The following is a 24959-nucleotide window of genomic DNA, read 5'->3' on the forward strand; positions in this document are numbered from 1 at the left end:
ACAACACTTGGGTTTTATCTCCTCTCCCGAATGGCAAAACCGCCATAGGTTGTAAGTGGGTATACAAAATTAAATATCACTCTAATGGTACCGTTGAGCGATATAAGGCTCGTTTAGTCGCCAAAGGCTACAATCAAGTACATGGTATTGACTACCATGAAACATTCACACCGGTTGCCAAACTTGTCACGGTTCGACTACTTCTCTCCATTGCTGCCATTAAAAACTGGCCGTTACACCAACTTGATGTTAACAATGCTTTCCTACAAGGAGACCTTAATGAAGAAGTTTACATGAAATTACCACCTGGCTTCTCTCATAAAGGGAAACCATGTATTTGCAAATTAAACAAATCCATCTATGGTCTCAAACAGGCATCCCGTCAATGGTTCTCAAAATTCTCCACCACCCTCATTCAAAAGGGTTTTCATCAATCCATCTCTGATTATAGTCTATTCACTTTCAAAAGTAATCACACGACTATATTTGTACTCGTGTATGTAGATGACATCATCATCACTGGAAATAACGAAGATGCTATCTCCGACATCAAGAAATTTCTCGCCCAGGCCTTTTCCATCAAAGATCTTGGAAATCTTTCATACTTCTTAGGTATCGAAGTATCCCGTTCTAAAAAGGGAATATTCTTATGTCAAAGGAAATATACACTTGACATTTTATCCGACTCTGGTATGACTGGTTGCCGACCATCAGATTTTCCTATGGAGCAACACCTCCGTCTACGGCCCAATAAAGGAAGCCCTCTTCCTGATCCGACAATCTATCGTCGCCTCATTGGTCGTCTATTATATTTAACAGTGACACAACCCGACATCCAATACGCTGTTAACACTCTCAGTCAATTCATGCAATCTCCATGTACAACTCATCTCGATGCGGCCACACGAGTTCTCCGATATCTTAAGGGGAGTGTCGGCAAAGGCTTATTTCTTTCGGCTTTTAGCTCCCTCAATTTAGTTGGATATGCCGACTCTGATTGGGCTGGTTGTCCTACTACTCGTCGCTCCACTACCGACTATTTTACCATGATGGGCTATAATCCTATATCATGGAAAACCAAGAAGCAACCAACAATTTCTCGTTCCTCTGCTGAAGCAGAATATCGTTCTCTTGCAACTTTATCTTCCGAGTTACAATGGTTAAAATATCTTCTCTCGGATCTCGGCATTGATCATCCTCAACCGATCACCGTTCATTGTGATAGTCAAGCTGCTATTCACATCGCCGAAAACCCAGTTTTTCATGAACGCACAAAACACATTGAAATTGATTGTCATTTCGTTCGTGAGAAAATTAAATCAGGTCTTATCAGCCCTTCTTATCTCCGATCTTTTGACCAACTAGCTGACATATTTACTAAACCTCTTGGAGGCGATACTTATAAACGACTACTCGGCAAGTTGGGTGTTCTTGAGATTTCAATCCCACCTCCAACTTGAGGGGGGTGTTAAGGATAAGCACATATTATTCACATTAAAGAAGGTCAAACCCAAGCAAACATGTGCTGGCAATATAACTGCTATAGGCGTGTAAACATGATGGCAATGCATATCCATATAGCTGTCAAAGTATATCAGGAAATTGTATCATAATTGTATTTAAAATAGGATCTCTATTATAGGCAATTATAGACTAGACAATTATAGGCAATTAGTATACAGATTCTTGTACTCTTATATATATATGTACATCATTACAAGAATAAAAACACAACAAAATTCCGATACAATATTCAAGTGCTTTCTTTTATGTATCAATCCATTCTTTTATTTATACATGTCCCCCTAATCACCTATTTGGTTCGGTTTCTGAAAATATATTATTGAAGATTAAAAATAGTTGAAATCATAAATTTTAAAAAAATATATATTTTAAAATAACTATTTAAAATAATTTTAAATTTAAGTGAATTTTTGAGTAATTTTTCTAAAAAATTATTCAAAATAAATTCAAATTTAAATGAGTTTTGAAATTTGATATTAAAAAAGTTATATTAAAATGATAGAATAGTTAAAAAAAATATTTGTAAATGTATTTGACAAAAATATATAATATTAATGTTTTAATAAAAAAAATCGAAACAAACTAGTCATTTATTAGAGCCATAAAGGGAGAAATTACCTTTTAAATTAGTCCATCCTTAAATCGTATATTGAAGTTAAAGAAAAGTATCTGAACATTGTATCTCTATCAAAATGTTTAGTATTCTAATATCGAAGAGATGTGTGTAATAATTACTAATTCTCTCTAAAAAATTAAGAGAAAGTGTTGTTTGTGTTGTGCCCACAGGATGAAAGACCTGTACACGGAATCTCATAGATCTAACTAAGTCATAAAAACCTTTTCACTATAAAAGAAGTGATACTCTAGTCAGTTGCGTTGTCCAGAAACATCAAATATAAAAATGATTAGGTATAGATTCGAACTTAATATTTAATTTATTTATTTTTAAAGAGTAAATTTTAATTATTAAAGTATTTAACAAAAAAATTGAGTAAACTCTTTTTCTTTACTTTATTTTATAAATTAAAAATGATAAATGACAACTGTTTTTAATTTTTAAATATAAAAATTCTGAATGTTATAAAAAAATTATTTAATATGATTTTTTTAATAATTAATATATTAATACGATATCCTAGCTCTTTTTATTTCATAATTCTTCTGTCTATCTTATTTGTATTTTTCCTGTCTCAAAATAATCATTCTTTTACAATATTAAGATATAATTTATTATTATTTTTTTACTGTCAAATTTTTATTTATTAATTTTCATTTTATTCAATCACTATAATTAATAGAATATTTTAATAAATAATATTAATTTTATCATCAAAATTTATTTATCTAATATATTTTAAGAGCTAGAACATTTTTTATAAGAGGAAAGAAATAACCGTTTAATTATTAAGTTATAAGTATTCTTCTTTTATGAATATTTTAAAAAAATTATAAAAATTAATATTAAGTGGAACACCGGATGTTACTTGGTTGGGGTTGTTTCATTCTTAAAAATGCGAGTTCTTATGTATTACTACCTTTTTCTTCTTCTTATAAATCACATATTTTGAGAAAAATAATTATTATAGAAAAAGAAAAATTATTAAAAACTTTACAATATTATCTTTATCAATTGAAAGATAAAAATAAATTTAAATAATTGAAAAAAATGATAATAAATACATAAAAATATTTATAAAAAAATTAATAATTTTTTAATATTGCAAAACAATTTATATTAATATAAACTTTTTCTTCGAAGCCACCTATAAAAAAAAAACTGGAGATTAATGTTCAAATCGTTAAATGCCAACAAATTTTGAAAAAGATTAGTCCTTAACTTTAATTTTATTTGAACTCTCTGATAGATAATAAAATTAATCTTTTAATTTCAATTTAATTAATACTAATGTAATTTTGATTTAATATTTAATATTTTTTATTTATTATAATAATATTATATATTTCTCCATTCACAATCGGGATCTCATATTAAAAAAATCTTCATTCACGCAAATAAAAGATGAATTTAATGGATAAAATCTCCGAATAAAAAATAAACAGCTATATCGTTAAAAAATTATATATATGTGAAATATATAATTATCTTTAATTGATAATATAAAATTAATTTAAATACATCATCATTTTCTTATAAAAGATGAACAACACATAATTAAAAATATAGTGACCGTTAGATTAGATATATATGAGATCTAGATCACAGTATTTTTCAATAAGATAGTTCTTTTTGATTGCCAACGCTTTTGATGAAATGCGACTCACACAAATACAAATATAAAAGCCTATGAGATTAATAATTAGAGTGAAAAATATTAGTGTGTATTCTCAAAATCTTCTTTTAATTTTTTAAATTTATTTTTTCATAATATTAATAAAAGACGATTTTATAAAAAATTATAATTTATCTTTTTTATAGGACAACAATTATATTTTTTAATATTAAAATAATATATAATAAAAAATAGAGAAAATAGGTATCAACAACTTTTTTATTTATTTTAATAATAGTATATTATAAAAAAATATAAAGAAACGTTGTTGTACTATTTAACAACTTTACCCTCATCTATCTCATTCTCACGTAGAAATTTATTTCACCTACCACAATAATAATGGATAAGTTTGTTTTAATTAAAAAATATAGTTTTTTAAAAATGATTTTTATTAAAAAAACAAAATATTAAAATAAATCATTTTATATAAATTATAAGATTAATTTTAACATTATAATATATATTATTGAAGACTAAAACATAGTTAAAATAATAAAAAATTTAAATGATATATTTTAAAATTTATTTTTATGAAAAACTATTTAAAATTTAAAATTTTTAAACTTTAATATCCAAAAAATGTTATAATAAAATTCTAAAATATTAAAAATAATATTTAAGAAAAATTATATAAACTTTTTTATTTGAAGTTTTTTAAAAAAAAACTTTGTAAATTTTTTAAAACAAAAATATGTAATACTGTAAAATTTATTTTTAAAAAAGCTTTAAAATGTTACATTTAAATTAAAAATAAAAAATATTTTAAAACATTTTTATAGATATATTTTTGGCCATCGTATTATTTTATCTATTTATAAAATTCATCCTTTTTAAAAATTCCTCAACTTTATCCCTTTCCCAAACTTTTTAATTAAAAAAATAATATAATATATTTTAAATGATATAAAATACAGATGATAATGTATAGTCAGATTTACTTATGTATATCTCATTATTAAATTACTAAAAAGAATACTAAAGTATAATATAAACTTTTCAAAAAAATTATTTATAATTTTCTAAGAATTCATCCTTCCATATCAACTAACATTTAGTCAAAGTATTATTAAAAAACAGCCAAAACAATGAATCTTAACACATTAAAATCAATTCTTTTACCAAATAAAATAGATAAATCCAAATTCACTAAATATTTTTAAAAAACTTCCACAAGAAGCTGAGTACTACTTGATAAGAGCAAATTAATAAAAAAAAAAATTGTCAAGTTTTTTATTTTTATTTTTTATAATGACATGTAAAAGTGTTTTAAGTTATGAAGAATTTGAATGGATTTGGGTATTTTGGGCCCATAAACAAAAAATGATTTTATCTTTATATATAAATAATGAGTTATTTATCAAACCCGAATGAATAAAAAAGTTAGCTTAGATTCAAGTTTCAACGTCGCAGAATTTCCTTTCTTTATTCTTTTGATCGCTTTATTTTCTCTCTCTCTCTGTGCGAAACACAACTTTTGCTGTCATGAGAGTTCACCTATGTTTATCATAATACCAGTTTTATTACTAGTAATGAATCGTCTCTACTATTTTTATTTTATCAGTATATATAATTTTCTTATTCTTTTTTAATTTCGATTTAATTAATTAATATTAATGTATCTGTTATTAATTTCAGTTCTCTCCACCACCGCAAATACGTTGACAATTGAGGTTTTCTACTCATTTTCTCTGCTCGATTTTCACACGTGTGAATTCAACTTCATCAAGGTTACATGTCTTTTTTCTAATCATTACTATTACTTTCTGCATGCTTTGCATTTTCAAGCGGTTATTACTTTTATTATCTACTTCTCTTAATTATCGTGTTTAATTTTATTGTTATTGCTTTTTCTCTTAATTATCGTAATAAACCCCATTGTTATTGGTTTTCTGATTGCTTCAATCAATTTCAATTTCTTTCTGATTGTTTTGTTTGTATCTTTTTCTTCGATCACTCAAGAGTGAGATGCTTCGTATTTGCTTTTCTTCGATTTTTTTATTTTTTGTTTAATGTTTAATCAGTATTGAAATATGTGTATAATGTTTAAATTTGATCTAGGTTTGGAATTGCTGTTAGTTGTGGATTTTTTTCAGAATGTTCTTGTTAGTTGAAAGGTTTTTCTGTGTAAAGATTCACATCAGTTTTTTTTTTCATACTGTAGCAACGCAATAGGATTTTTATTGATAGGAATTATGTATGAATTATATTTTCTGATGGGATTAAAATTTAATTTTAATTTGACATACATGATTTTGCGTCAGTTTTGTTTCGGTTAATTACCAATTCACTTAATGTGTTAATGAGCTCTATAGCACCGACACCTCCGAAGAAAGTTGTGTTTGTATTTTTTGTGTCGGTGTCGGTGTCTGAAACCGATAATAGCACTTGTGATTGATTACGTTGAATTTATTTATTTATTTTAAAAATTATTATAGGTGTCGACGAGTCGGTGTCATTGTCGTGTTTCTGGTGTCTGGTGTTGTGTTTGATAGTTAATGAGTGGTAAATGAATTCTTGTGCTTAATGGATTAGTAATGTAATGAAGGGCAAGAATTCTTGCTGCTTTTAAAATTGAGAAAATTTATTATACTATGGTCTCTTGAACTCAATGTCCACTATTAGCAGATGAATCCTATTTGTTTTGATGGCAACAAACAAGACAGTGAAGTGAAATCTGCTGGAGGATTTCTTACTTCGGATGATCCTGACATGGAAGATGAGTTTGGAGAGCCGGAAGTGGAACCTCGTGTTGGAGACGAGTACCAGGCAGAACTTCCTGCATATATTGGGGAACCATATCGGTCTCAGATTGTAAAGAAAACAGGAGATTCAGAAATTGCGGTCAATATGCCAGAGTCTTTTTCGCTAGGATTACCCCTTCCTCTTATGTGGACGCATTGTGAATTCGATAGAAGTTGCGGTTTTGAGAGTTTAGAATCTGGCACAAGTCGAAAGGGGCGTGTTATTTGTGAAGGAAAAAATGTAGGAGGGTTTTCGAATTTTAAATCCGCTTATAGAAATGGTGAGGCAGATATTGGCTCAGAACTGAGAACTGGACTAGATCAGCCAAGGGGCAGATATCTTCTTCCTGAATTGTTGTGTGGTCAGACTTGGACAGATATTGAATATAACAGTTTTCTCCTTGGCCTCTATGCATTTGGGAAGAACCTTATTTTTTTGAAGAAATTCGTTGGGACTAAAAGTATGGGAGACATATTGTTTTTTTATTACGGTAAATTTTATAAGTCTAAAGGATATTCCAGATGGGCACAATGCCGGAAGTCGAAAACTAGGCGATGTATATTTGGACAGAAAATATTCACTGGTTGGAGGCAACAAGAATTGCTATCAAGACTGTTTTCCCATGTCGCTAAGGACTGTCAAACTACTTTGACTGAGGTATCTTTCTAGTCTCAGACTCTGGCATACTTTAGTGTATCCAAGTCATTGTCATATAAATGTATACCTGGTTAAGCCATGTTTTTGCATGGTTTAAACGCTTTTGTCAGTGTTCCTGAATTATAGATATTTGTTCAAAAGGTATATTAGTTAAACAATGATTTTTGTTGGAGGTTAAATACTAATTCATTATCAGCGCAAGCTTTAAATTTTACTGTCGAGCTAAAAAAGAACTGAAAGTAACATTTTCATCAACTTCTGCATGTTAGATATCCTTGGTTTAATATTCAAGCCATACCCGCATAGACTATGGCTGCACTGTTTCTTTCATGATTATTGTCTTTTAATAATTTGTCAGCTACCTTCCAGAAATTTGTCTTGGAAATACTAGCTATCTCTTATTTGAACTTGCAACGTATGATATTGTATTAACATAAACACTTTACTGTCATGAAGTATCTTTGCTGATATGTGGACTATCATATACTTATTGACAATAAGCAGCACTGTACAAAAGAAATTTCAGCAACTATTTGCTGTTATATTTGCAATTTAAGTTGCATTATGAATATATATGGTTGTCAATGGAAAAAAAGACAGATATGACATCAACAAACGAGTATCATGATGCTCTTATTTTTAGAAAGAAACTATGTAGCAGAGTTTTCAATTTCCTTTATGTGACAGTTTTCCCTTGTTTCCTAAGTCTTCATTTGGACAATATGATGCTGTTATCAAGGCTGTCTGAATTTGTATCATTTCCTTGAACGGTTTAAACGTTGTAGAAGTTACCAGTCACTCTATGTGTTCTTAAGGTAGAAGTGTGACATACGCATGTCCATCACCAGAAAAACAGTGTTTCCTAAACTCACATTATATTACACTGCAGATTTCGAAGAATTTTGGGGAGGGAAAGATGCCATTTGAAGAATACATATTTGCTCTAAAGAATGCTGTTGGCATTGAGGTCCTTATAGTTGCAGTAGGTATTGGCAAAGGGAAGCATGACCTTACAGGCACCGCTCTTGAGCCACCAAAGATCAATCACACCCTTCCTGCCCGCCATGAAATGCCAGCTGGAAAAGCTTGCTCCTCTCTTACATCTGCAGATATAATGAAGATCCTAACAGGAGATTTTAGATTAAGTAAAGCTCGATCTAGTGATCTTTTCTGGGAAGCTGTTTGGCCTCGTCTTTTAGCAAACGGTTGGCATTCTGAAGAGCCAAAGGATAATTTTGTTACTGGAACAAAACAAACTTTGGTTTTTCTTGTACCTGGTGTTAAGAAATTTTCAAGAAGGAAACTGGCCAAAGGTAACCAATACTTTGATTCTATAAGTGATGTACTGAATAAAGTGACATCTGACCCTAGGCTTCTTGAGACTGAAGTTCAAACAACTGAGGGTAGTGCTGATAAGGTAAACATGCAAAACAATCAAAACCAAGATGGTGTGTCAAATACACAACAATGTCCTTTGTTTCAATCTCCCAGTTCAACGTGCAAACCCGATCTCGTGAAATTTACAATTGTGGATACCAGCATGGTTCATGATACCGATCAACATAAAGTGAGACAAATGAAAAGCTTACCTTTTCAACCTGGGAGTATATCTACCATCTCAAGCTGCAGTTCTAGTGAATCTGAGACAACTACATCTGAAGACTCGGAAGATCAGATTAGGCAAGCTAATGCTTCAAGTCCTATTGAAGATCGGGTTGAACAAGCTAATCCTTCACAGCATGCTGAAGATCAGGTTGAACCTGCTAATTCTACATACCATGTTAAAGATCAGGTTGAGAAAAACAACTCTTCGTACCGTATTGAAGATCCAGTTGAACATGCTAATTCTTCGTACCATATTGAAGATCAGGTTGAACATGCTAATTCTTCGTACCATATTGAAGATCAGGTTGAACATGCTAATTCTTCATACTGTGTTGAAGATGAGGTTGAGCAAGCTAATGCTTCAAACCCTATTAAAGGTCAGGCTGAACATACTAATTCTTCCTACCAAGTTGAACATGCTAATTCCTACAACCATGTTGAAGAAATCTCAGATAAGGGGAAGCGCCTAGACTTATCAGGTCATACTCTTAATTTTGATCTGAATGATGATGAGCATACAATGGAGACGAACGAACAGCCATTGATCGAAAAGATGACATCTGATGATTGCAGAAAATATTTTCCATGCACCACAAAAATGCAGGAGTTAAGAGCTTGTAACTATGGAGAGTCTAGCCTTAGTGCTAAAAATACTTCTATCGACAGAAATTTTGATTTAAATGAGCCATTCTCATCGTCAGATCCACTTGATGCATCTGAGGGCATGGATATGTCTGTAGATTTAGAAAGTTTGTCTTTCCCAAGTTATCCGGCTAAAGGCAATAACATGAGCAATGAAGGAAGTGTCACTGAGAATCCCCAGGTTGGAGAAGTTTCTGCGAAAAATTCTGAAAACAGGATGTTGATTGACTTGAATTTTCCTCAAGTTGCACCTGACTTAACACTTGAAATGGAAATACCATCCTCTAAGGCAATACAGCAAAACGATGACCAACGTGCCCAAACATTGTCACCATCATCATCTGAGACAACCCAGCACAACGCAACAGATGAGATTCCTGATTTAAATAAGGAGCACCAACCGATCATTGTTAACCGCCGTCAAAGTACAAGGAACCGACCGTTAACCACAAAGGCATTAGAAGCTCTTGAGTACGGATTTCTCAACTCAAAGAGGAAGAGGAAGAACTCAGAACCTTCAGACAACAATTCTAAGTCGCAATGTCTACGTCCAAGTAACGAGACAATTGTCAGTGCTACTTGTGATGATAACATTGAGAGTTCTATGGCTGACACAAGTGCAAAGGAGGAGAATGTCATCCGGGAATATAGTTTCATTGTTTAAAAATATCCATATACAATTGCCATACATGAAGCCCAAAGCCATTTAGTCTATATTCACTCACTTTCTTTTTTTCTCAGTATTTGACTGATAAGAATAATAAAATAGCATAAGATTTGATTCAAATGATTATTGATTTGCGGTTTAAAGATGAAGGACAATTTGTGCCAAAGTTTTAGCAGGAATAATACCATTTTTAGAGGTAATATAATCAATGTATGTGGTAGTTTCTGGTTCATATCATTATAGGAATATTAATTTAGCATGCATGGTTGATAACAATTATGTTTTCGACATTACCGTAATTATCCTTTTATACGTAGACGAAGTGGTGTGTATCATACAAACGACAATTATGTTTTCAACTAAACTTACTAGATAATAGGTACAATGGATCATGTTATTGAGAGTGTTTTCGATTTTGTGGTGATGCAAATTGATTTTGAATTAATTAATTATGTAAAGTTGATTTTGATAAAAAATGAGTTGAAGACAAAATTATTTATAGGGTAATGCTAACTTGTGTCCCAAGGATACATATTAAGCAATTCATAAATAGAAAGTTTATATCTGAGAGAGTAATGAAAATATTAATTATAAAATTTTGATAAATATCAAATTCCAAAAAATTATGATACATTTAAGAAAAAGTGTGAATTTCAATGTAAAAATTATGTTTCAAAAATTATAAATTCTACTTTAAAATAGAATCAATTCCTAAGAAATAATTCAAATGTTCACTATTACATCTCCAAAGATCAAGGCTCATGTGATATTGGTAGAGAACAACTCCCCTAGCAGCTCTTCTTCATCAATCGATGATTTTATAATTATCAAAGCTTTAGGGTCTGTTTAATATGGTTTTGAAAAACTGTTTTTTAGTTTTTAAAAATTAAAAATTATAAAATTTGTTTGGTAGTCTAATTTTATAAAACTATTTCTCAAAATTATTTTTTATTTGTGAGTTTTTAAAACTAAAAATCTAAAATAGGTTTTAGAGGTTTTGATTTTTTGGTTTTTAGTTTTGGAAATTAGGAAGAGGACAAAACAAGGAAAAATGGTATTATATTCATCAATGGCAAATTTGTAACCATGTTCAACTTTAAAACAATTTTTGAAAGTTAGATTACCAAACATGTTTTTTCCTCAAAACTTTTTTTAAAAACTTAATTTCCAAAATAGTTTTTAAAAGCTAAAATCTAAAACTCATTCAAACGGGTCCTTAATGTCTCTATTAAACCTTCTAAAACTCCTCCAATCATAGAAGTGTTTTAGCCGCCACATACTTTTGATTAGACTAATTGTAATTGTGATGGAGTCTTAATTGCGATCTTTCTCTTGTTGGATGTGGGAATTTTTCCAAATAGAGAAGGAGATTTCATCTTGCCTTGTGCTGAACAAATCAATTCAATTGGTCTTTAATTCTTACTAAGTTTTGTCCATTGTTAAGAGCCATGAAAATATTTACGGAAAATTCTTATCTCATTCTATAGGATGAAAAAATACCATATGGATGTGCGAGGTGTGCCACCGCACATGGCCTAAAAAATTTAGGGGTCTCAAATATTAAAAATATATTAAATATTTATTATATAGGTTGTTTATTAAATATATGTAAGATGTTTATGTATTGTTTTGATGGAAGTGTAGCAATGTTTTTTGATGGTCATGACCTGAGTTTGATTTTACCATAATCTTGTTCAAGACTAAAATATTATATTTTTAAAATCATTTTTTATTATATCTTTTAATATTATTTACAATTTAAATAAATTTTAATTTTTTTTAAAGATTTTTTTATTATAGTTCAACATGAAAGATTAGATCAGGACCTCAAAATGTTTTGGGTCGGCCCTGGATTCTAGAGATACATCTATGCACCTTGTCTAAAGTCAAAACGTTAACTAATCCATAGATACATCTCCGAAATATTCTAAAACATACACCATGCATTCAATTTTAAAAATCATTTTACACGTTTATTATTTCGGAGATGCATCTCCGTTTAGGATTTACGGAGATGCATCTCCGTACCCTATCAGAACACTGCAGATTATGTTTGCTTTATGATTTACGCAAAGTTTATGGAGATGCATCTTCGTACCATATCAGAACACTGCAGATTATGTTTGCTTTATGATTTACGCAGATGAAAGTGATGAAAGTTAAGAACCCGGTCATGTAATGAGATTATAACCATACAATCGATATGCAAAAAATGCCATATATAAATCTAGATGGTCCAAAAATGACATATATAAATAAAGTCGAAATACACGATAAAGTAGAATAAAATGAAAATAAAACACAATCCGTAATGAATCCAAAGTGCAATTACTATATACTACTGCGTATGCCAGACTACAACTCCTCTGACTCCTCGTGCTCTACTACCCCCATCCTCTAGTGCTGTCTCCGGTACATCAGTGTCTCCCGTGCCTCTGTCATAATGACATCTAGGACCTACCTCATCTCAAACACATCAGAGAAGATACATCTCTCAATATCTTCCCACACAATCTCCACTATACGACGACATCTAGACAAGACATCATGAGCATGATCTAATTGCGTATGTTCCTCTATAGTATCTCCTGATTAGTTGGTCTCAGTGGATCTCCTGGAGCAACCTACACCATATACGGATGTGACACCCTAAATAATCACTTGATGTACCCATCGACATAGCTCAAATCACCCTCAGCTATGGTACTTCGTGCCTCCATTAGTACCAAATGACTAAGATAATCATCAAACATGACATCCATCTCTCTACGTATCATAGTAGGAGGAGCAGAGACAACATGATGTCTAAGACTAGTCTGAGTGTAACTGAACTGCCTCGTGACACGCTCAGGCAGATGAGAAAATGTGAGACATGAGTCGCAAGCCAACTATCCTGAGTATGACATTATGTCGTCAAATGACTTCATCTCACAGTGATTGACATAATTGTTGAAGTGCATATCATCGGAAACCTAGCGGTCAAGATACACTTCAAACAGCTCTATCTCCTGGTTCCCCTTGAGTAGGTAAAATATAGAAGCACGCGACATATCCTTAGTGTAAGTCAGTACACACGACCAACCGGAGATGGACGGAAAGTGCTGGAGGGTCCAAGCCTGAAAAGTGTCGGAACACACGAATCATCAGTAAAGGCGTTGCAAAACTCAATGAAAATGACAGAAAAATATTAAAAGACCAATAAATATTACTGTTAGTAGTGTGATGTTGCATATGACCTACTTCGTCTTCCATATACAACCCTCTGATAACTTTGAGTACAAGTAGACAAAACAAGCGGCCCCCCAATTGTACTAATGGATCAGATCGAATTCCTCGAAGTACCTTACATAGACAACATCTATATGAGTGACACTCTTGTCCATAAAAATCGCAGTGCCAACCAAATATAGCAGGTATGCTCTCATAGCATACACTCTATGAAGCCACACCTGCTCATCGTCACATATAGCCTCCTCAGCTATAAGGATCTTATTTATATATATATATATATATATATATATATATATATATATATATATATATATATATATATATATATATATATATATATATATATATATATATATATATATATATAAACCTTTTACAGGAATTCAAACCTAGCATGAGCCCCTCTGGTTTTTTCAAACTCACTCATGGAATCCTTTAGATCAACTCCAAATAGTCTACCATCACCCCGGGTGCCTCGTCTCTAGTAATTCTCTCATGATCTAGAAGTTTCCCCCTGATCGAAAGATGCAGTAAACACGATAAATCGTCAAGTGTGATAGATATCTCACCAAGAGAGATATGAAATGACAAGGTTTCGGTGTGTCATCTTTCCATGAATGCATTAAGCATCATGTGGTTGACCGTAATATAATTGGTCATGCACAAGTCCTTCATCCCAAATAGGGACAAAGCAGCCTGAAACCACTCCTCATTCGGCTGAGGCAAGCCCGTAATCTTCTGCCCATGGCTAATAAACTTCAGCGGATCACGGTTCTACATAAAAATAAATCAATGTGAAGAACTTGTAATATAACGTAATTTAAAAAGAATGAGTCAACTAATCTTACATCACCGTCCCAGATATGTCTGGAAATATGGTATGGGTACATAGGCAACAATGACAACTCTACGGGGCCTCCTCCAAATACCTAAGGTAACTCATCATCCTCAGTAGCCTCATCAGACACTAGTTCAACAGCCTCATCGGTCGGAGGTGGCACTGACTCAGAAGCCTCATAAGTCGGAGGTGGCACTCGTACCTTAGGCACCACCAATGACTCGGGTACCTCTAGCGCTTGAATATGTGAAAGTTGTCTCCTACGGGAGGATGGAGGCAATAATGCGTGGGTAGGTGAAACACATCTCTTAAGGGAACAAGAAGATGGAGAAGCATGAGCAGCAGAAATAGATGCCTTTGCATGGCTAAAGTGAACAGGAGCATCTGAAACCCGACTCTTCTCCCTTCGCACTAATGCATATTGTGCAATCCTCATGTGCCTCGGTCTATCATCTCAATCAGTCATAATGCTCGTGAATAAACCAGACAATTAGTACAAGCAACCATACAATCAATAAAAGCAAAAAATAATAATTAAAATTGACTGATAATTTACGGAGATGCATCTCCGGGTAATGTGAATCCAAACGTTGAGAAATTTCAGAGATGCATATCCGGAAGATTCTACAACTCTTCAAGTCCTTCAATGACGGTAATGCAACCACACAAACCCCAAAAATAATGGTTTGATCGTTATTTTCAACCAACAAACATGTTTTACAATATGTTTAAACCATCATTCATGCAATTTCTACTCATTTACACAAAAACTCAAAAACTTTTCAAAACATCAAAAACTTATAAATTTAGAGTTTTCTTAAGTGTTGGATGATGTGTATGATGTACTTGATGTTGATTGAAGAACCTTTAAGCATAGTTGTTTGATTTTGGACTTGGTTGATAGAATTCTTTTTGAGAGTTTGAGATTTTTTTTTTAGAAATGAGGAAAGAGAAGGGTTCTGATGCGATTTAAGCTATAATTTCGTTGGGAGATGCATCTCCGAAATAAGTTTGAAAATGCATCTCCAGAGTTTTTAATGTTAAATCAGAATTCTAGATACTCAGGATATGTATGAAGATGCATCTTTAAAAAATAAGAATATTTTTATATTTTCAAGTGATGTTTTAATAATATATAAGATGAATTAAGAAATTTTCATATGCATATATAAAAATTGAGCCAAACTCTAGACTAAATCAGATTCCAACATGGTGGTACAAATTTTCTGTAAAAAAACATTTTACTACTTTGGCAAGTAAAGAATATATATATATATATATATATATATATATATATATATATATATATATATATATATATATATATATATATATATATATATATATATATATATATATATATATATATATATATAAACACTTTTACTGTTTTCACATTTATAGAGAAAAAAACTCTTATCCCAATTCTCTAACCATTTTTTTACTACATTCTTCTAAAATTTAAAGAGCACTTTGTACAAAATAAATTAGGCTGTCTTTCTTTAGATTTTCTTTGGGCATGTGGCACCACCACCATTTCTAAACAATAAAATTCAATTCATCATTTTATATTTTTTATTATATCATTCTTTTACTATATGTTCAATCTCTACTTTTCAATTCAATATAAAATTTATAATTCACTTGACACGTTAATATTTTTCTCTCTAGTGAGTTTTTTTCTCCCACTTTACACATGTAGACTTTGTTTGATAAAATAAAAAACTTTTAAGTTTTCATTTTATTTTAATTTAAAAAATTGTTTTCGGTAAGTGTCGTTTAGACTTGTAATTTTTTATACTAACATATAATTTGTTGTCAAAAATTATTTAAAATAACTTTTAAATTTGTAATTTTTAACAAATTTCTAAAACTTGGTTTAGTAAAGATTTGGGTCGGCCTAACTCTTTTTAATAAACAAAAAATGAAATTTAAACTCTTTAAAAAATCTATTTATTTAAATAAATTCTTTAAAAAGTCTATTTGTATAATAATAAAAATAATCAAGTTTTCAATGAAACAGCAAAATAAAATCTTAATTCAAAATTTATGTCATTTTTTTCTCTAATCTTGTTAGAATTAGGTTGTTTTTTTATTATTATTTTAATATAAAATAAATTTTTAAATAGATTAGAACGTTAAATTGGACTTTTAAAAAATCAAATCTATTATTTATTATCTATTATAATATATTAAATTTGAGTCTCAAACTATTTTATTGACAACTCACTCTTTTATTTGTCATATCATTAAAAATATATTAAAATTAAGTCTCAAACTATTTTACTGACCATCACTATTTTATTTGCCATATCATTAAAAAACGGATGGGCTCAAAACACAACATTACAAAATTTCTATTATTCATTTCATTTATAAAATTTCTTTTAATTAAAACACTTATATTTTCATATTTCATGACTCATCTCCTCCTATTCATGTAATTAAAAATCATGTATATCAATTGATTTATTTATTTTATTTCTCAATTTCATGTATAAAATTACATATTTATGCAAATTGTACATCTACAATACATCGAAGCACATATTACTATAAGATACATGCAAGTATAAATTATATATTCATCTGTTGTTTTGCGCAACAATCTCTAGCCTTCCTGTATGAGGTTTACTTGCAGGACCGGCTAAGGAGTCCCAGACTTAGTGTTTTGGGTGCATGGCTATTTGGTAAACAATGTTTATGACTGGTTGAAAGGGTGTAAATGAGACTCTTGACGAGTCAGGGAAATAATAAAGGTAAAATGAAAAGTAGAAACGATAAAGTGCTGAAAGAAAGATGATAAACGATAAAGAGAGACAAGACAAAAGATAAACTTTGCGAAGATTAAATGACTTGTAATTGTAAAGTGGAGGCAAAATACATTGTTTGTGAGGAGAGTAACGTTTTTCTCATAAACGCTTTGGTACTTCAAGCTTTACCCCTACTGTAAATGTTCAAATTGTCACCTTTGAATTCTCACTTAACATTGACTTAAATACTAGTTCAAAATAACCGTCGGGAGGTTACAAAGCCCTCTTGAGGCGCCACGTATCGGTCCACTTCCCTCATTTTGGCGCATACCTATCCACGACCTCTTTACGTGCCCATGTTTCCATTTTCCATTCAGAACCTTTCGACTTCGACCCAAGCTTGTATGTGTCGATCGGCAACCTTGTCCACCTTTTTGTCGAGGAGCTTCCGACAGAGCCCTGGTCGAAATTGGCTTTTCCCTTAGCCGAAATTTGCCAGCTAACACATTGCCCCTTGAAAAGGATGGCTTCGACATGATCATGTGTCTTCCTCGTTATCCCAAATGAAACCATGATCAGGGTCCAAGTTCAGAACTCGACCAGTATTGACGGAAGTATAGGATCCCAATTCGTCATCACATGGCGCTATGTTCGCCAAATGTTGGTCAAACGACCTCTTGGAACCCCTGTCATCGACCCGATAATAGCTTTGGTTGATTTCAATATTCTCTATGATGTCGTCTTTTCTCCAGATTATAAGCGTTTGGTGGACCGTTGAGGGAACAACCCCTATCTCATGGATCCATTCTCGACCCAAGAGTAAGTTGAAGTTGGCTTTTGAATCTGTTACCATAAATAGTGTTGAACGTGTTGTCGTGCCTACCACAAGGTCGACCTATACCACCCCCATTATATTGATGGTTTTCCCTTCATAATTTGAAAGGACCATGTTGTGTTGTCGGAGATCTTCATCGATTTTTCCCATCTTCTTGAATAGAGTATAGGGCATTAGGTTGACTGCAGCACCTCCATCGACAAAAACCTTATTCACTACCATTTCATCCATCTTAGCTCTAATGAACAATGGTTTTAGATGGTACATCATCCCAGGACTGGGACTTTCAAACATTGCTTTCTACTCCTCCACCACGCCGATGTTCATGACATAGTAGCATAAAGACTTTCCCCCCTCTATTTCCTCTGGTACAAAGTCTCCCTCTGTTTCAGAAACTTCAGATACCATGTCGTATTCGGCCGGTAGTACCAACACAATGCCACAGTTTACGAAGAAATCATCACCGTAGATATCATCGTTGTTTTTGTCGTACATATCCTCGTCGAATTCCTCATCAGACTGAGGGGAATATTTAGGTTCTTCCTTTGGTTGGGGAGAATACTCTGGCTCCTCCTCCTCCTTCAATTTTTCTTTGCTTCGTGGATGTCCCTCGATCTCTGACGAACATTCCACATTCTGAGTAGCTATCACTGCCTTCTTTCCCATCGAGTCGCGGTCATGGCCACTGTCTGGTTGGCCACCATTTTTGAAAGTCCCTTGATCTTTGACATCTGTTCCTTTTGTCCAGTAGTCTACGAAGTCTTTGACTGTGGGGTGGTAACAACTTTCCCAGCTTTTTTGTTTCGCTAGTGGTGTCTCCACTGTGTCCTAGTCATAGGATTATTTCCTTTGTATTTAGGAGAGATTGTGTAACCTCTCCTCTTCTCTGGAGACGTTGCCTCTTTTTCCAACACCCTCCATTTTGGCTTCTTGCCCCCTTCTGCTTGACAGATTCTATCCACTTCTTCTGTGGAACATCAATTGGAGGAATGAATGTCTTCGGGCAGTGATGTTGAAATTGTCTTATGTACTCTTCATTCTGCCGAGGTGCTCTGTGCCTGTCAAACACGAATCGTGGGACAGCAGGCTTTTCCTCCTTCTCGACCTTGTTATCGGCCTCCAGTCTTTCAGAGGTTTTCTCGTCGAATATCGTGCTGCACTTCGGGCATAACAGTGCCTTCGGTCCCTTCTCCTTGCACTTTTCCTGGAAGTCAGACAAACTTTCTCCAGGCTGGGGATAGGCCGACTCGAGCCTCCTTTCATCTTTGACTTTGAAACCTTCAGTAGTTTTGACCATCATTACTTCACATGATTCAGCTAATGAGGTTGCTTTGAGAACCTCAATGAGACCATCAGTCGTCTCCACCATCATGCACTCTAGAGGCTCAGCATACATTGCTTCTTCCACCTTCAAAGGGTCAGAATCCACCTGCATTTTTGGCCTTTCACCAAACTGGAGCCTTCCTTCTTTTAGAGCTTTCTGCACTAAATCCCTGAAAAGAACACATTGGTGACTTTTGTGACCAATGAAATTATGAAATTTACAAAATCCCATTTTCTTTTTTTGTTCTAGGGGAGGGTCTTTTAAACCCTGAGGAACGATAATATGTTCGTTTTTTACCAATAGATCAAAGATCTCGTCACATTTAGACATGTAGAACGTATATGTCTTAGCGACGTATTTGTCTATTCTCTTTGGTTCGACATGGTTTTTCCCATTCGATGGTTTCAAAACCTTGCACGTATATGGAGGTTCGGACTTAAGTTCCGCCACGTTGACCTCACTCATGTTGACTATATCTTCATCATCGGAAGAGCCTCATTCGACTACGATGTAGGACACTTTCTATTTTTTTTGATATCGACCCGCCTTATACTTTTCGACTTTCAAGCGTTCGATACGTCGAACCCTATCGGCCAATTGGGCCATATCCCTAAGACACTGGGTATCTAGCTTCTTCCTTATAGAATAATCGAGACCCCCAGCCGCCATTTCGACGATTTCGTGTTCAGGGACTTGAGTAAAGCATCGCGCCTTCAATAGTCTGAACTTGTTCAGGTACTGATCAATTGACTCAATGACCTTTCGCTTAACGCTAGCTAGTTCCTTAAGGCTGATCTTTGATTGTCCCATGTAAAATTGTTCATGGAACAACCATTCCAACTGTGTCCATTTTTGGATCGACTGTGGAGGTAGCGTTGTGAACCAGGTAAACGCATTTTTCGTAAGAGAACTTGGGAAGTATTTTAACTTCAAGTCCTCGTTATTTGCTATGTCACCAGCCTCGGTCTGGTACCTCGCCACATGTTCGACGGTGGATTCTTCAATATCCCCCGCGAACTTAGTAAATTTAGGGACTTTCCATCCCCTTGGTAATTCTGCCTGTAAGACAAAATCTGGTAGAGGCGGGAGTATGTCGTCCATTATAGGCAAGGACTTACTCCATTTTGCACTATGATCTATTCGACGATAACCTCTAGGCTTTGTTCCCCTATGGCTGCGTCGTGTCGAACTTATTGAACCACCTGCTCGGGATCCTGGTTACGGTTAACCAGTACCACGGGGGGCCTTCGTGCCACCCTTGGGATATGTTCAAACTCCTGGTATTCTTGTTTGACAGTATCGTTTGTCATCTCCTCTTGTCGAACCGACACTTCCAGAGTTTAATTTGAGTTTTAGTAGTTATGGTTCATGATACAATTTGTTCCGGTTAGATTTTTGGGAGAGTCTTTGGTTAAAATTAAGGTCGGATTTAGAGAGAGCACGATGAGGAGGTTGTTTTGATGGCTCAGTTTTGGATTTTGGTGGCCACCGCCGCCGGGAGCGATGGCCGACATGGTGGCCCACAATAGAGCTCTATTTTAGGACTTGACGCTGAAGGGCGCGTTTTGCTGAAGATTTCAAAAATACATTGGACTTCATTCATTTGGTTGTTGGGATTTGCCTCATCCTAGCCCAGTGAAACTCCCCGTTTTCCATTTGGACCCCCAGAGCCAAGACCATCTTGCATTTTGCCTTGGATTGAAGGCTCATGCGCCATGGGTCAAAGTACCACTCCTATCCAATTCCCTGCACCCCTTCGCGCATTTGGCAGCAACGAATGCGCCTCCGCCCTGAGGCCCAACCCTGAATTTGTTTTTCGCACCCCCGTTGTTGTAGTTCTTAGACCGATTGGGCTTCTGTGCATCAAGACCCTTCCCAGCATCTGCATATTGGGCCCGCACCCCCATTTTCGTTGCTTGGGGCCCATTTCCAATAGGATTAGGTTAGTTTAGTTAACTTTTTGAGTTAATTAGTTTTTTTATGGTTTAATTAGCAAATATAATTAGTCAAATTGTTAAGACTTAATGAGTAATTAGATTTTTAGTCTTAGTTCTTTTAGAAATTAGGACTTAATTATATTTTTTAGAAAATATATTTTTGATTAGTTAATTAATTTTGGAAAATTAGAATTAACTAGGATTAATTAGACCTTAGTTGCCTTTAGAATTTTGTTAATTTCTAAAAATCAAGTTTTAAGACTTAATTAAATTTTAGGTTCTAGTTTTGAATTTTAATTAGAATCTAAATTTTGTTCCTAATTGGTATTTCAGGCAAAATGACTATTCTATCCCTTAGGGGTTATTTTGGTATTTTAACCATATAATTGTGTGTTCCCTTAACATTCTAACATAGAATTTTTAATCAAGATTTTAATCAATATTAACATGCTCCCTTAGATTAGTTTGATTAATACTAACCATTAGATTAGGTCCTAATCTAGTTTCCTAAATCATTTCAAACCCTCTGATTCAAATTGATCAAAAGCAATTTTGATCAATTAAATCCTTTGAACTTGTATAATCCCACAATATAAATTGAGTGACCAAAAGACCCTTGGTCACTTAATAAGACTTTTATTCTAAACTATTGAGCTCAAAGCCTCAAGTCAAGATCTTCAATCAAGATATTCTCAATCATACCAAGCAGCGGATTATACAAGATAAATCAAAGGTCAACACTTGGTAAACATGATTCAAATTGTACAAAACAAGCCTTAAGTAATAGGGAATGACGAGACGTAGTCTCTCCTATCCTCGTCTAGAGCGACTTTGCATATGGGACGTAGGCCCCAAATAATCAAAGCGTTCACCCTTATTCATAGACTTTAGTGCAATTCGAATCGATTAAACTACCAAGTCTTCTTCATGCAAAGACAACATCAACACATGGATCAATAATGAAGATTCTTCACCAGCAACTTGTTAGTTAAGAGAAGTATCATGCGCTACGAGCCTTAAGTAATAGGGAATGACAAGACATAGTCTCTCCTATCCTCGTCTAGAGCGACTTTGTGTATGGGGCATAGGCCCCAAATATTCAAAATGTTCGCCCTTATTCATAGACTTTAGTATGATTCCTATCAATTGACTATCAAGTCTCTCAATTTATTTCTCCATTCTAATCACTTCAAATCTAATCATTCAATTGTATTATTTTGCCCTCAATCATCCTTGTTTTCAGCCCTAGTGGGTTGAACTACGAAAACTCTGATTTCCTTATTGCACTATAAGGATACGTAGGCAGGAGAACCCAATTTCTTCGCGAGCTATCCTGTTTATCAATCAATCATTCTTCATTCATTAAATCTATACCATCTTTTTGAGATCCATCATATTTCTCCTTGGACTCTTGTCTATCCTTTTGGGATGTCTTAATGATAATCCATCTCCTCAATCAAGAGTTGTTTAGGACTATGCCCAAACACGTAATTCAGTCTTTCTTTTTGGCTTTACCCTATAGTGGCGGTCTTACTGGTCCATGTATGGGTAAATGCCTACGTTGCTCTTCGATTCAGAGTCTATCTCCTTTTTGGATCCAAAATACTATCCTTCGTTGATCTCTAACTGTTTGTTCCCCATCCAGTGATACACTATTCCTTGTACCATACAATATTGCAATCATTCCTTGAATTGGTGTTTGTCTTATGAGTCCCCCGTCGCTTAGACAAATATCTCTCTCTCTCTCCTTGTTTCATGGCAGTTAACCTTTTGATATCATTCTATTGGTACAAGTTATACTTTTCATCACTGTATGCCTATCTCTTTATTCTCGTGGTTCCGAATTACGATTGCTCTGACTTTCTCATTGCACAATGAGAATACGTAGGCACGAGGATGCAAATCCTTGGCGAACATACGTCTAATTATTCCTCCTTCCGCCTTAGGGCACCATTCATATCTTTCACTATTCGTTATCTACCTTCGATCATAAATCGTTCATCCAGTGACATATTATTCGTTTGACATCGAAATACACTTTCTTTGGAATTCCATACATACCCTTTTAGGACGTATAAAATAGTCTGCATTTCTACCTAGGGCTACACCCTCAAACACTTAATTCCTCCTTTTTTGGCTAAACACCCTATAGTGGTGGTGCTACTAGTTCACATATCGGTTAAAGTTGTTTCCCTCTATGGTACAAATCCCATTTCTCTTATGGATCCCAATACACTTTCATATTTCGGTTTCAAATAATACTTCCTCAGTTGTCACCAGATATTCATTTTTGTGACTTCGGTCACTTCATTCTGTTCATCCCACAATGCACTTATATTCTACCTTCATTCACTTCACGTGAAATACCAATTATCTTTGAGCCAAATACACTACCTCTTTGTGCTCCTTCTTGCATCACCTTGTGAACCAAGAGATGTTTGGGACTGTGCCCAAAAACCTAATTCTTCGTCTTTTTGGCTTTACCCTATAGTGGTGGTCCTACTAGCCCACGTACTGGTAATAGCCACCTTACTCTTAGGTTCATCTTTTCACCCTTGTTGGAGTTCAAAACATTATTCTTTGGTTCAGATCATACTTTGATCACACTTCTTTCCACCTCCCGCCTCTAGTTCCTTGAACTACGAAGCTCTGAATTCCTCATTGTACTATGAGGATACGTAGGCATGAGGGATCCAATCCTCACGAGTACTCTATCTATTTATCTTCCTTTCCCATTCTTTTGCGAGTAATCTTTAGATATAACACCTATTCGAGCGAGAATAATCAAAACGGTTCCCATGGAGTACCATGGATGTTTGGGGTGCTAATACCTTCCCTTTGCATAACCTATTTCCTTACCCAACATATCTCTTTCCCCTGGGTTTTATCAATGTTTTCCCTTTCCTTTTAGGGATAAATAAAGTTCGATGGCGACTCTGTTGTATGTTCGAGTTTGAGTACACACCAGATAGTAACGTGACTAGAGTCGTGTTTGACCTCCATGGAGTTATTCCGCGATTATGGTTGACACGAGACGTCACACCTAGAGTAGATCCTTTTCGGAGCATCATTATCCGACCAGTCATTCGTTCAAGACAATGGTATCTCAAATTGGGTCGTTAACTCTAGGGACCTTTTAGGGACACCCTTTGAGGATAATACATACTTGTGAGGGGAATATGGATTTTCTTGCAGGAAACCAAGACCCTTCATACCCGTGCTCTCGTGTATACGTCGAACCTTTGAACTTGCAACAAACAGATTATACATTTTATCCAGAGCATGCCAGAATTCAGATTATGTGATACCTTTCCATCATTGCATCGCATAACATCATTGCATCATTACATTAACCATCTCTTGTTACATTTGCATTTTTCAAGGGTCTACTGTGTCAGTTGCTATTGTCAGTACAGTCATGGAAAAGACAGACCGAAGAAAAACATATCAGTACAAATTGAGAGACTCCAAGGTCGATGAATTGAGAAAGCTCAGCGAATTTCTGACTGAAGATTACCGAGTAGCCTTCAAACAAGCCTATGGCAACCTGTTGGGAGTTTTGTCTACCAAGGAAGACTCAGGGTTGATGTTTACATTCGCGTAGTTCTATGATCCCACACTACACTGCTTCACGTTCCAAGACTTCCTTCTAGCCCTCATACTAGAAGAATTTTCTCATTTGCTATAGTTACCGGTTAAAGACTAAGCTCCTTACATGATTGAGGATAATTTCCCGGATTCCACAGATATAGCTCAAGCGTTATGCATGAAGAAGGATTTAATTGAGTTCACTCTCCGAATCAAGGGTAACACACGGGGCCTCCAGTCTAAGTTCTTATTCGGGAATGCCGCCGTGTTTGCCAATAGTGGAAGTTGGGACGCCTTTTATGCCAGCTTCGTACTACTGATT

The 24959-nt window shown here is 34.0% G+C and overlaps 1 protein-coding gene across 2 annotated transcripts; it reads left to right on the plus strand.

The window, feature by feature from the left end:
* The first annotated feature begins 5178 nt into the window (after positions 1-5178).
* On the plus strand, positions 5179-10340 carry LOC127132703 (uncharacterized). 2 transcript variants are annotated; one of them, XM_051061669.1, is made up of 4 exons: positions 5179-5344; positions 5454-5545; positions 6441-7217; positions 8107-10340. In XM_051061669.1, exons 3-4 carry the CDS (start codon positions 6444-6446, stop codon positions 10126-10128), a joined length of 2796 nt encoding a protein of 931 aa, XP_050917626.1. In that variant the 5' UTR covers positions 5179-5344; positions 5454-5545; positions 6441-6443; the 3' UTR covers positions 10129-10340. The 2 variants fall into 2 exon arrangements, with proteins under 2 accessions (XP_050917626.1, XP_050917625.1); XM_051061668.1 differs by having other exon boundaries at positions 6444-7217.
* Positions 10341-24959: the final 14619 nt, after the last annotated feature.

The sequence above is a fragment of the Lathyrus oleraceus genome, chromosome 3 (assembly GCF_024323335.1).
Source record: "Lathyrus oleraceus cultivar Zhongwan6 chromosome 3, CAAS_Psat_ZW6_1.0, whole genome shotgun sequence".
Lineage (NCBI taxonomy): Eukaryota > Viridiplantae > Streptophyta > Magnoliopsida > Fabales > Fabaceae > Lathyrus > Lathyrus oleraceus.